General features: G+C 37.5%; 1 protein-coding gene across 1 annotated transcript in view; it reads right to left on the reverse strand.

Annotated features, from left to right (window-relative positions):
- Positions 1–6,349: 6,349 nt before the first annotated feature.
- The window catches only part of LOC109040292 (coiled-coil domain-containing protein 25), a 30,024-nt gene continuing 21,688 nt past the window's right edge, over positions 6,350–14,685 (reverse strand). Inside the window, exons 4-6 of the mRNA XM_072305448.1 lie at positions 12,331–12,510; positions 9,952–10,154; positions 6,350–6,731 (exon numbers count right to left, since the gene is read on the reverse strand). Coding sequence (XP_072161549.1) covers positions 6,650–6,731; positions 9,952–10,154; positions 12,331–12,510 — 465 coding nt within the window. The 3' untranslated portion in view covers positions 6,350–6,649. The remainder of the gene's footprint in view (positions 6,732–9,951; positions 10,155–12,330; positions 12,511–14,685) is intronic.

Genomic DNA, 14,685 nt, shown 5'->3' on the forward strand with positions numbered 1-14,685 from the left:
TTTTTCGGAATTCCTAAAAACTCTGGGGAACAGATTCATTGCTGGCGGGGACTGGAATGCTAAACATATAAGATGGGGTTCTAGAACCACCCTAACAAGAGGAAGAGCGTTGAATTCTGCAGTAAGAAGCATTAATGGAGACTATGTCTCTTTTGGGAGTCCCACACATTGGCCGACTGACCCAACAAAAAAACCAGATGTAATAGATTTTTTTGTAGTTAAAAATATTGCTATGAACTCAATAGATTGTGGTGAAACCGATATAACTAAGGAATTAGACTCTGATCACTCTCCCATTAATATGGACATGTATAATTCAGCTATTTTAAAAGAGGTAACCACTTCAATAACAAATAAAAAAACGGATTGGAAAGCATTTAGAGAAGAACTAAATTCAATTGTTACGTTAAAAATCCTATAGATACACAACAGCAAATTGAAGACGAAGTCGCACTTATCACTGAGCAGATCATTACAGCAGCAAAAAGAAATACTCCAATTGTTAGACGAACGAAATTAGCCCCTAAAGTTCCTCATGAACTTCTGGAAATAATTAGCGAGGCCAGGAAGGTTAGGAAATTATGGATGAAAGAAAGAACTAATGCACTAAAAAATAAATTAAATAGACTAAATAGAGAGGTCTCAAAAATGAGCTGGTTTTTTAAAAATAAAGAAACTGAAAATTTTCTGAAACACTTAACACCTACGGCCCCTACTGATTATTCCCTCTGGAAGGCGACAAAGTACCTTAAAAATCAGATTTTTTATTCACCGCCCATATTAGATAAACATAATGTTAAAGTAAAAGACGATGAAGGGAAAGCTAAAGTTTTCGCTGATCATTTGGAAAGTATATTCACTCCTAGGAAAAGTCTTAAGGACGAATGCGATCTTGCTGACAAATTGCTAGAAATAGAAGAGCGAGACAATTTGGAAGTTCCTAAAATTACAAAAACAGAATTATTTGATCTAATTAAATATAAAGTTAAATTAAAAAAAGCCCCGGGCGCTGATGGGATCACTGGTGAGATTCTAAAACAGCTCCCAATGAGAGTGATTGCCAAACTAGCCGAAATTTTTAATGCAATTATTACAATAGGATATGTGCCAGAATCCTGGAAGACTGCGGAAGTAATTGTTATCCCGAAACCAAATAAACCCATGGAAAAGGTAGATTCCTACAGGCCGATTTCATTATTGTCAGTGGTAAGTAAACTATTTGAAAGGGCTTACTTAAAAAGACTATTGCCAATTTTAGAAGAAAGAAAGATAATACCAAATCACCAATTCGGTTTCAGGGCGTCACATTCTACCATAGAACAAGTGCACAGAGTTGTGAGTCTTATAGAGAGAACATTGGAAAATAAAGAAGTATGTTCGATGATTTTTTTAGATATTTCAGCAGCTTTTGATAAAGTCTGGCATCTGGGTCTTCTCTTCAAAATACGAATTTTTTTACCATTTAATCATTATAAGCTAATCAAATCTTACCTGGAGAACAGAAAATTTAGAGTTAGATTTAATAATTGTTATTCAACATATAGAAGAATAAAGGCAGGAGTACCGCAAGGATCATGCCTGGGCCCATATTTATACAATATCTTCACTAGCGACATCCAAAAACCGAAGAGGGGCTTTATCGGCACTTTTGCAGATGATACTGCCTTAGCAGAAAGAGACAAAGACATATTTATCTCTAATCATAGACTACAAAAAGCTATCGATGAAATGGTTGAGTGGGTTTCTGACAATGGCGCCACGCTCAACGCATGTAAATCTGCTCATACTGTTTTTACAAATAGGAAAATACCACAATTACCAGTTCTCATAGAAGATGAACAAGTTCCTTACGTTACAAGCGCTAGATATTTAGGAGTTTATTTAGACTCTAGACTTACTTTTAAAGATCACATCAGAATCAAGGTGAAAGAATTAAATAAAAAGTATAAAAAAATGTATTGGTTGTTAGGCAAAAGATCAAAATTGTCAAAGAAAAACAAAATTTTGCTGTATAATCAAATATTAAAACCTATATGGCAGTATGCTTCACAACTATGGGGTTGTGCAAGCAAATCTAATATAAATAAGGTAGAAAGATTACAGTCGAAGGTTCTACGAGAAATTATTGGAGTACCATGGTTCGTAAGGAACGAAGACATAAGGAGAGAATTAGAGGTACCCACGGTTAGACAAGTAATTGCTGAGACAACGAAGAGATATGAATGTCGTATTGAAAAGCATATCAATGTAGAGGCTTTAAACCTTTTAGATAGTACAATACCTGTGAAAAGGTTAAAAAGGTGGGAGACCTTTGAACTCCCATCAAGATTTAAGTAGTCTGTAAGGTATGAGTGAGAGTGTGAATGAGGGTGAAAGGAAGAATGCAAAACCATTAAACTAAAAACCTTTATGTTATAATACATTTAAGAAAGAAGGCAGAGAATTTACAATTCCTGTTCTTTTAGATACCTAATCATAGTATTATCTAACGTTAACATATAAAATTAATGCAGTTTGTTAAGTTTTAGTTTTAAGCCACGTAGATAGATACAAGAAACACTTGTAGTAGTTACGATATATTTAAATAAAATTTCTTTTTTAAAAAAAAAAAAAAAAAAAAAAAAGAATAGTGATTAAAAGAATCCCTTTTTTAAAAGTTTTTTCTTTTAAATTTTGCCATTTCAAACCCTCCCACAACCCGCGGGAAAAAAAAGAAAAAAGAAAGAAAAAAAATAGCAACACTATTTTTTGTATGAAAAATCTCTGCAAAGAACCATATAAACGACCTAAGTGCCCCCCCCCAAGGTAAATAAAATCCAGAAACCTAAATGCCATTAGATAGCTCTATTTAAGAGGAAAATTTTAAAAAAAAGTTCATTGAAATCGGTTGAAATGCAGCGAGTTATGCATTTTTAAGAGTTTTCACTTCAAAAAATGGCAACGTCGCACATCGGCAGCCGAAGGTGAAAATACGGCTCGTGTTGTACACCTTACTGCTCTGTGTAATTATTTCAACGTAAATTGAACATAAGGGACCCCTAGTTCGCGAATGACTCGGTGACAAGACGTATTCACATTGCGGAAAAGCGCATGTGACCAACTTTGTGCGGCCATATCTCGGAAACTAAACGTTTCCCCGGGATGATCTTGTGCTCGTTAGAAAGGTGAGAATCTGAACTTATAGTTAGATTGGTTTTTGTTTAGATTCCGTCGATTCCACGATCGTGATAAAATAAAAACTACATTTTTGTGTCTATCAAAAACTGCTAAGACCGCGTAAGTGCCACTCAAAGCCAAGTAAACCCCAAGAAACTATACATCACTAGAAAGCTCTATTTAAGAGGAACATTTTAAAAAAAAGTTCATTGAAATCGGTTGAGATGCGGCGGAGATATGAATTTTTAAAGGTTTCCACTTTAAAAAATGGCAACGTCGCAACCCGGCGCTTCTAAGCAAAACGGCGACCGGTTTTGGGCGTCTCGGAAGCTACTGTATCACCCCAAGTGATCAAAATTCGAAAATGCCTTGAGGCATTTTTGGCCGGTTTTTCACACACCTCTTTGCTACGGCACACAATAGCAAAAAATTATGACATTATTCTTTTTCAGTGAATCGAATGTGGGGGCTGCCGTCTCTGCAGCCCCCCCCCCCCCCATTCCCCCAATTTCGAGGAGCGTTTCTCCCCTTAAATATGCAGCAAACAATTTTTAATTTACGGCACAAAATTATTATACAGGTAATCCAAAAGTCCCTTCCACCCCCTCTAACTGTTTACGTAACGGAGTTAAAGATTTGAAACTTGGGGGATGTTCCTAGGCTAAAGGGAGCTACCTTTTGGCCCCTCTAAAATTTTCAGGGAGGCACCCTTTGGGAGACAAGGGACCCCAACTTTTTTTTCAAATGGGAAAACCCTCTTTAAGATGGCTCGTTCGAAAGAGCATAAAAACAAAAAACTTTTTGCGCAGACCCGAAGTCAACATCTCAAACCTCATCAAAATGGCGGCCGATTTAAGTTCAAGATGGCTGAAAATTGACACCGGTTATTTGTCAATGGATTTGCGCGAAAATCCGTATTTCGTATTTCGAGGTATTGTGACACGAGAAAAACGAATTTGACGTTATATTTTTAAAAAAAACCGAAATTTTCAAAATGGCCGCCGGTTAAAGTTCGAAATGACCGAGAATTGGTTTTCTTTTTTTTTTCCTTCTTTTTTTAGAAATCAAAGTTCAAATGAAATGTGTTAATGCCAAAATACCCTTAAGTTCCAACTTGAGAAAAATCCATCAGCTAATAACCGAGGTGGCAATTTCCGACCATTTTTAAGTTTAACCGGCGGCTACTTTGGAAATTTCGATTTTTTTTTTAAAATCTAACGTCAAATTCGCTTTTTTCGTGTCAAAATACCTTCAGCTACCGATTTTTACGCAAATCCATCAACAAATAACCGGTGTGAATTTTCGGCCATCTTGAATTTTAACCATTTTGAAACGGCTTGAGATATTGACTTCGGGTTTACGCGAAAAGTTTTCTGTTTTTATGATCTTCCGAATGAGCTATCACAAAGGGGGTCCGTTGCCCTCAAGGGGGCCTTCCTGAAAATTTTAGGGGGGCCAAAGAGTAGCTCCCTTTGACCTGGGAACATCCCCCAAATTCAAATCTTTACCTCAATTAGGTAAAACATTAGAGGGGGTGGAAGGGACGTTTGAATCACCCTGTATAATTTTTTTTATGAAGTTCAAAAGTGAGGGAGCTGTGGAAATGGAGTCATTTGTGGAACCACACACACGGGTTCCTTTTATTCAGAAACTTGGCAACACGGATGCTGTGTGTTGCGTGTCATCATTTTGAGAAACACCCGCCCGTTGCAAAACCAGGGTTCCACACAACGAAAAATGTGTCCTCATATAACTCAATTATTATAGGAATGTTTTGGAATTCTAATCGAGTGTGCCTAGACTTTGCAAGCAAAGGAACATATTTTACACAAAATCTCGGGTGGATTCCACTTCACCTTCTCTCTTCAGTTTCTGCGGCCTGATTTTTGAAATTTTGTGTTCGTCGGATAAACATAGATGGCAAAGGTAGGTAAAAAGGTGGAGCAAGATTGGTCGGCTATGACTTATTGCTGCCTTGTCGTGCCTATGTCGGGTGGAACTCACAACAAGCTAAAAGCACCTTTTGAGTTACGGACAGTATGTCGTCCATTCCACCTAACAAAGGCACGATAAAGCAGCAATAAGACAACAGACCAATCACACTGCACCTTTTAACTTTTGTAATCTATATCTACCCAACGAACACAAAATTTCAACAATGAGGCTGGTGGACTGTGGTTCATTCCATAAATATGCCTGTACAAGTATGTGTGTGTAAAAACCGGTAGTGGAGGAAGAATCAATTTTTCTAAACGATTTTTTCAGACCGATTTTTGCATTGGAAAAAAATGCAAAAGCATTTACTTCTATTAGCACTTACTCTTTTTGCATGATATTTAAAACTTACATAGCCCTTTACAGAAAGTCTGCTGCAATGCATCGACCTCCAGAAGTTAAAAATACTCGACAGAGGAACTTACATAAGAATTTTGAGGGAACACTCAATAATAAAGTGTATAGCATATTGAGGAGGAGGAACACTAATTTCAAAAAAAAAAATTATTGCCTCTGCCCAAAGTGCCCATTGTATAATTTGTATCAGATGAAGATTAATTAGAAATTCTAGGTACACTGGGCTTTTTTCTACATGCACTTGGATAATTTTTACCTGGTTGGGTGAAACTGAACATTAGATTTAAAGCAGTAAATTAAACAATTTTGGATTTCAGAGAAAATAAGGAGAATAAATTTTCAAAAATGCTATAATTAAAAATTACTCAATAAGCTCATTCATTCTATAGTTTTCTATCTTCTTATTGGCCTGAGTGACTTAAAATTAGTCAGTAGCAACTCTGTTTCAGTTATTTTATTCTGAATTATAAATGAATATCAGTTGAATTTAATCATTGATATTTTACTCTATAAATGAATGCAGGACAGTCATTGCGACTGAAGCTGGGAGAAAGGGGAAAGGGGATGAACATCAAAAAATTCTAAAAATGAGAAATAATCAATCAAAATTACCTTTAAAAGGGGGTGATTGCCTATCTCGATGAACGATTCAATATAAAATGCTCACAGAAAGGGAGAAAAGAGCTAGACAGTGGTTAACTATATGAATTGACAATTGATGTTCAAAGCTGAAAAGTGCTTCTCTCCGAATACAAGATTCCCAATAACTGCTGATATTTAATCCCTGTACAAGAAACGGACCAAAATTTTTCTGAAATTGGTGGTGAATTTTCATCACTCATTTATGAAATTCAAAGAAAATTTGAATGTTTTATTTAAATTTCTCCTAAAATAATAAACACGAGCAGAGATTTAAAATGTCCCGATGCGCAAAACACATTTTTCATTTTTAGAAATTCATATGGTACATTTGATTTTTAAATTTCGTACTATCAAAGATTAAAATTACGAACATTTAAAATGCATGAGACTGGTCTTAATTCCGATTGGAGGTCATTAAGGAGACGAGAAAATTATGATTTTCAGGCACATATCTTTTTGATTTCAGCAGCTGGTATGTGATAACTAAAGTCCATTAAAATTACATGAAATCATCAGAATCATTTCCATCCTCATCGTGATTAGACTTCATGTTTTCTGTTTTCATTAGGGTGGAGTAGCTCCTGCAACATATAAAATTGAGCTGGCTGTGAGTAAATACAAAACTTCAGAAAATGCAACTCCAAAAAATAAAAGGACCTACCTCTGGGATTTAAAAATACTTTGAGAGGCGAACTGGCAGGGGGCCTCTATCTTGTGATCCACTTTACAGGGTGTTACAAAAGTCCAGCCCCCCCTCCCTCCCTCTAACTTTCGAACGGTTCAAGGTAGAAAAATGAAACTTTGGGAATGTTCTTAACTCAATGGGGACCATCTTTTTGGGAGCCGGGGGGGGGGGGGTCAAAATTTTGGTCTTCCCTCAAGGGAAGGGGGCGGGGGGCCCTCAACTATTTTTTTTCAAATGGCAACCCCAATCTTGTGATACCTCATTCGAAAGAGCATAAAAAACTAAGAATTTTGGCGCAAGCCGCAGATCTATATCTTAATTTTTGACCGTGTTATGATAGGTCAAAGGTCAAATTTGACTTCTTTGAAAAAAATCATAACTCCCGTTCCCGTCCCGTTCCGTTCCGTCCCGTATCGTGAAGAAAAAAATAAAACGGGAAAATTTACCAAATTGTGTTCGCTTTTTAGTAAACATTACAGAAATCACTTCGAACTAATTTTAAGGGGGGGTTCGGACCCCCAAATACGTCAATTCAATGGTCATTCAATTTTCGCGCGAAATAAGCCAATTTCCCCTGGATATGCCTCCATATTTTCTCAGTAGGTACTAATTCAGTTCAACATTACGTTGGCAAGTCCCCTACATTCGGGAAAAGTTCAAAAAAACAAAATTTAAAGTGATTAAATTTGGCCGTTTAAATTTCGTTTTTCTTTAAATTTTTCTCGAAATTTGGGGACTTGTCAACGTAATCTTGAACTGATCTAGACCCTACTGAAATTGTGGAGGCAAATCTCGGGGAAATTGGCTTATTTCGCGGGAAAATTAAATGACCTTGGAATTAACGTATTTGGAGGTCCGAACACCCCCTTAAAATTAGTTCGAAATGATTTCTGCAATTTTTACTTAAAAGCAAATGCAATTTGGTAAATTTTTCCTTTCATTTTTTTCTTTACAATAATTTGAACCGGATTTATGATTTTTTGAAAATAGGTCAAATTTGACCTTTGACTTATCATAACTCGGTCAAAAATTAAGATTCTGATCTGCGGTTTCCGCCAAAATTCTTAGTTTTTAATGCTCTTTCGAATGAGGTATCACAAGATAGGGGTTACCATAAAAAAAAAAGTTGGGGGCCCCCCACCCCCCGTTCAAAATTTTGACCCCCCAGAGGATGGTCCTCTTTGAGATGAATCAGCTATTACAGAAAGGGAACAATCGACATTTTTTTCGAAATAGAGTTTTTTGCGGTTTTCGCATTAGTGTATGTAGACACATCCTGTAGTGCAGACAGGGCACTATATTCGCATTTTTTATGTGTTTTTTGACAGGGGTTAAGTTCCTCACGTAGAGCAGAAAGGGCACTGTTGCAGCAATATAGTGCCGTTTCTGCAGTACATGCCCACTGGGTGCGCGCGCATCGGCAGCGGCAACTCGTCGTTTGTTTTGTTTTGATACGATTGAGAGGTTAGTTTTGCGTTTCGAAACGACAGTGATCACGCTACACGCTTCACTCACGCTGAAAATGAAAGGAGTGAGAATTGAACCTTGAGTGTAGGAAGTGAGAGGAGCCCTTAACAGGTTGGATGAGGAAGTAGGTAGAAGATTACTACGCTATTAAACTTCAAAGGATACAATTTTTTTTTTTTTTTTTTTTTTTTTTAAATTTCTTGACTTGAAATAAGCCAGAAATATTTTTAAAATTTACATAGCTGTGGGCAAACCACATGGTGAATGTTCGAAATCGTATACCATCAATTGCGACATTGCTAATTTTATTTCGTCTTCTTTTTTTTGTTCTTAAGTATTCCCTATTGAAATTTTGTGTAAATTTTCTTCACACCATCAAGATTGTTTTCTGAAAATTTCATGGGAAAATCTCTATTAGTTCTCTTTAAAAAAATAGTATAAAAAGAAAGCAGAAATTTTGAAACGTTGCAATGGAGATATACAATTTCCAACTTTCGCTATAGACATGCATCATTGCCATACATTTGAGATGAAAAACAAGGGCTAAAATAATTTTCTGGCTTCATTCTATCACTCTTTATGGCTCCTTCCCCCGTGTATTACAGAAAGGGCACTAATGCTCTTCCTTCAAGTGTCATTATTTACAACCCAGAAAGAGTATCATGTAAAAATTTTTTATGGAAATTGTCAGTCTACTTGGGGGACAAAAGAAAACCTCGAAAATTTTTTTTCCAAAAGCTTATAGTCTACTCAAATCAGTTTTTTGCATTTTCTGAACAGTTAACATTTCTGCAATAGTGCCCTTTCTGCAATATGTGATTCAGATAGGAACATTCCCAAAGTTTCACTTTTCTATCTTGAACCGTTCAAAACTTAGAGAAGGGGAGGGGGCTGGACTTTTGGAACACCCTGTATAATGAACTTGAGAGGACCCTACTGGCAAGTTATTATTAGGACATTTTTATGTTTTTCTTTGTGAGAACGTGAACTCTTAGACTGGTGCATATTGACACTCTCTTTGTCCTCAATGGAGCGCCTCCTGCCTTCCTTCCCACAAAAATAAAAATCAATGATGACAGGTACGCATCCCTGATCACTAAACGACGAAAATAAGTAATAATTGTTGACAGAACGCGTTTTCTCATCAAAAGTTCGTGTGAAAAACTCCTTGAAAATTTTGAAATACTGTCAAAACCGACTTGTCATTTATGCACATTTAATGTTTTAACTAAAATTACGAAGTTCAAAATTCCTCTCTTTTAAAAACCAATATCAGCGTGGATCAATTAAATTCGGGAGACAATTAAAGTTGAGTTTTACAAAAAATCATTCTTAAAAAATCCTTTCTTCACTCTCATGAGCAGCATTTGTAAACTTGTCAAGAGCTATTCAACACACTGAAAACGTTAAGTCATCATAAATTGCATTGAGAGTAGTTCAGTACCCAGTTTGACTTGAGTAGATTTTGGTTTTACAGCAATCAGTAATTTAGACTTGAAGAGCACTAAAAACGGCAATTTCTCTTTTACAAGAAAAATTGAAAATTTTCGATGTGACAATCAAGTTTTACACAAAATTTTGACAAGGAAACATGTATCGTATCATGACTGCTCTAAAGGGGGAAAATTCTCTGCTGTTTCCAGAAATACCTCAATTCAGCTTCCTCTTGTTTCCTTCGTAACTCTTCTTTGTCTCGTTCCTTTTGCTCTTGAAGCAACCTTTTTTTGGTTGCTCTTTCTTTTTTGTCTCGTTCTTCTCTCTCTGCCCTTAGATCTGGTTGCGCAGATTTAACGGTCTTCTTCAACCTATTGACTATCTCATTAATACGCTTTGCTACTCGCATTTTCCGAACCTGAAAAGAAGAAATGATACAAATGAATAATTGATTTGATGAAACTTTGCTACGGTAATGAGAAAAATTCTGGTCAAAACAGATGACAAGTGTCGAAGAAAGCTGAGATATCATTTTCCTTTTAGACCAAGTGTTGGTGAGGTCTATCTCACCAGCCCCCCCCCCCCCCCACTTCTACATAAAGGTATGAAAAATATGTCATCGTTTTGTTACGTTTTGTAACTCCAAAATAAATCTTTGTGAGTCACGCCAAACGTTACATATGGATAACTTTATTTTGGGGGGGGGGGGGGGGGGGGCTGGAGAAATGGTATCCCTTCTCACTTAAAGATCGATACATTTTGACAAAACCAACTTTATTCAAGTGTTTTGTGACGTTTGGTAAGTTAAAAAAAAAATTTGTAACTCAATTAGTTGGGGGGGGGGGGGGGGGAGCGGCTTTTTAAAATCATCGGGCTAGGCACGGAAAGGTCCCTAACTGGTCACGGTCGATTGTGCCGTTCAAATATCCCGCGCAAAGACCACCGGATCTTTCTCTGGGAGACTAGGAGAAGGGAAGGGAACAGGGACCGTAGACCTTGTCCAAACGAGAGCAGTTTGGGCGAATTAGTTCCTCGAACTGAAGAGTTAAAGAGTCCCTTTATACTGCGAGTAAAGACAATAATGCGGCCAGTGACTGGCCGCATTATTTCATTATTAAGATTCGAAATTCATCGATCGCAAAATGGCGGAGGGGGTGACTGACCCAAAATTTTTGAATTTGTCCCCCTTACAAAAATTGAGCTACAAAATTTTTTGGGACTTTCAAAACACTTACGAAACGTTGGCGTTGTCAAAATTTATCGATCGCACAGTAGGTGGGGGGGAGGGGAGATACCATTTTTTCAGCCCCCCCCCCCCAAAAAAAAATAAAATCAATCCATATGAACCGTTTGGAGTGACTTACGAATTTTTTTTTCGACTTACGAAACGGTACAAAAACTTAAAAAACGATGACATACCTATTTTTCACGTGTTTCTGCAGAAGTTTGGAGGGGGGGGGGGGGTGGTTGATGAGATTGACCTGAGTCAGGTGATAAAGCCGACGTGCTTTAAATTAAATTTCAGTATAAAACTGATACTCTTAGTATCATCCAGTACACAGTTGAAAGAGGCTTCCGCTCTGTTGTGAATTGATCTGATTAATTGATGGTTTCAAACCAAAATTTTGCTAAGCTAATAACTTTTTTGAGAGAACACTTCGGGATGAAAATAGCTAGGGTCTATTTTTCCAGTTTTGAGTTCTTTTGAGTTTATGATACTTTTTAAAGTTAGATGCAACAAAGAAAGAGGTGTTAGTACTCGTTTTAGGGTTAGCTTAAACCCAAAACTAGCCCTTGCAACACTTTCATGATTGTATCAACTCCTGAAAAGTATCATTAACACAAAAAAGGTAAGCTGGAAAAATAGACATTAGTGGTTTTTGCACCACACGATTCAATTAAGAGAAGTTTAAACTGCAGTTAGATACAGATCGATGGGTGATGAAGGTCGAAAGGTTTCATTTTATTGTTTCACTTTGGGCAGGACTGGCAGGAGATTTCACATAAAAAATAAGCCTACCCACCTAAACAGGAAATCTTTTCTATCTTCGAATGACTTTCGCCTATCATGCAATTATTCGCACTCTTTGACCACTAGGTTGTCAAAGGTATACATTTGCATAAAAAAATACATGTATAAAAATATGATCGTGAATATGAAGAACAGTACAGACCCTCCACTCTCTTTCTTCTGAGTCTTCTGATCTGCCGTTTGAGTGCTGTAACGATCATTCTGGTTATCATCATTTTCTTTATTTTTTACATCACTGATCAATTGGCCATTTTGCTCGAAATTAGACTTTTTCCCAGGATATAAAAACCCGACAAACAATGGGCGTTTTGGAAATTTTTGCATCCCATGTAAACACTTCAACAAAAAAAGTGAGTGTCTCATATCAATTACCTAGTGTGATCGAACATAAAAGCAAAAAGTTCATTTCACGTCTGGGCAGAGATAGCTTCCTGCACTTTGCGATTCTACCATCCTAAGAAAGGAGGGGAGAGGGAGAGGGAGGAAGAAAGAGAAAGAGAGGCTGAAATACAGGCATAATGAAAATTTACAGTAAAAATTAATATCATAAACAAAAGCTTACCTCTTTATCATTATGAAAAGCTACCTGGCCAACTTCCATTCCATCTGTTTTTTTCAGATTACTCCACATTGTATACACAATATCTACATCATTAATTTTATTCCCTTCAATGCTATTGTGTTTGACTAATTGGGCTGCGTCATCCAACACTGACGAGGGTATGTCATCAATGCTTTGACCCTAGTTAAATTAAGAAAAACATGTTAAGAATGGAACAGATCATGTGAGTTTGGTGCATTATGTGGAGGATTCAAAAAGGGATTGATTGATAAGAGCATCTTTAATTGGTGACAATTTATAGATCCGTAGACCGTAGGGCCGTCAATTGATCATGTGATGGGAAGAGAGAGGGGTGCGCATTTAACATTTTATAGCTTGCAAAACTATACTACAAAGAATTCAGGGGTGGACGGGGGCCTTAGGGTGCGTCAAAAAAAATGAAAGTCTGAAATGTTCCGCTCCTCAGGCGGCAACCGATGACGTTTGGTAAAGAAACATGTTTGCCAAAATTTGGGACAATTTCAACCATTTCAAATGGTGCCAAAGGTCAATTTTGTTATGAAATTATGATATTTTGGTTTAGACCTCGATTTCGTACAAAAAACTCGATTTTACGCTGAGATCGTGCGACGAGAAAAATGCAAAAGAACTCAAGTTGTAGGGGATGAAATTTTACTCTAGAAAGACGTCTTTGTAAACGATAAAAATCAAATTGAACTAGAAAAACTCAACTCGGTATTTATTTTTTTGGTCCTCAGAATTTCCGAGGTCTCACAAAGTAGCGGTTTAAAAGACTCATTTTTCACGAAAATAAGTCGAAAGAGGGTATAAATGAACGGTAGGCAAGTGTTGAGGATGCAAATGTCTTCAGAACTTCCTCAGTTTAAAAAAAAGTTCCAACTAATTTGCACAATCCTCCGAAAAGTGTACGGCTCGAGAAGCAGGATCGTGCTATAATAGTAAGGGAGAAGTGCGGTTTGACCGGGAAAAATTGTGTAACAAACTTTCCCCATGTAATCGCCATCAGTAGGTCCCCCTGAACAACTTTCTAAAAGTTAAAAATGGCCTGACCCTGGAACAACCCTCAAAGTAGTTGAAATTGAAAATGGTGGCCGTAATAAGGGGGTCCGGGAAATCGGTATTTTAAAATGCTCATTCTGTCTCGTGGGAGGTATCATTTCCTATGTAATTTTGGTCGTAGATTTCATAAATGAATTCCACAAGGCCCTCCTGGTCAAAGGGGGCGCTCCAAATCAAAGATGGCGGCCAAATGTGAAAGGCAGGAGGTTGCATTTTTTTAATTATTCATCGAAGGATTCACCGAAGAAAGAAGGCAAGCACGAGGGGTCTCCATTTCTTTGTAAAGAGCGACGCCAAGAATGGCACAATTTGGGCCAGCGGGGATTTTTCTGATACCGGGCCCAAACGATGCCATGATACCCTAAAACTCTGGTTAAAATTTTAGCTTCAGTATACACACGGTTTTTGAGAAATGAGGGGGCAAAGTTGTCAAATCGCCATCATTCTGGACAGCATTTCTACAGCAAAAAGACGGGAAAAATGGACGAAAAAGTTACACCTTTGATAGGTTTCGGCTGTAAATGTTCTCATTGGGCCCCCAAGCATTTAACTGTGTTCAGTTTCAAAAATTTCGGTCGCACGGTGGTCCAAAATGGGGACAAATCGTCGACAAATCAGGGTTCTTTGTAAAATTTTTAGAAATGGAAGTAAAATTGTCGGTCTGCTGCAGTTTTCATGGCTAACAATGTTCTCATCGGTCATCAATGCATGAAATTGAGTTCAGTTCCACAAATTTACATCGCAGAGTGGTCAAAAATGGAGGAATTAGTAGACAAATTAAGATCTTCTGTCCAACTTTTTAAAAATGAAGTGAAATTGTTGTAGTGGGGCCGATAAGTGGAAAATATCATAACAATCGTGCACTTCTGGAAGAAAGCATGAAAATTTCAGGGATTCATCTCTACCCTATAGACTTTCGATTTAGACATAGACCCCAAAAGTCTGAGCCCCCTGGGGGGGGCAGGGGGGCCCCCAAATTTTGAATTTCGTACAACTACTGAACAGCTAATGTTAGCGTAATTTTTTTTACGGCAGGACGATGGGAAATTTTATTAGGAACAAAAATGGTTTTTAAGAATTTTTCTGTGGGATCGATATTTAAGGCGTGAAACGGGAAAAACCATCGGGGGACGGGGAGCCGGCCGTTCTGAGGCAGATCCGCGCGCTGCGCTGCCTGCCCGGGACGCGCGCGGCGGCGGAGTACGGTGTTCCCGACGAAATAGCCGCTTGTCTCGGTTTAATCTCAACGGTGCGCAGTTGTAAAAATAATAATGA

This window comes from Bemisia tabaci, chromosome 1 (assembly GCF_918797505.1).
Source record: "Bemisia tabaci chromosome 1, PGI_BMITA_v3".
Lineage (NCBI taxonomy): Eukaryota > Metazoa > Arthropoda > Insecta > Hemiptera > Aleyrodidae > Bemisia > Bemisia tabaci.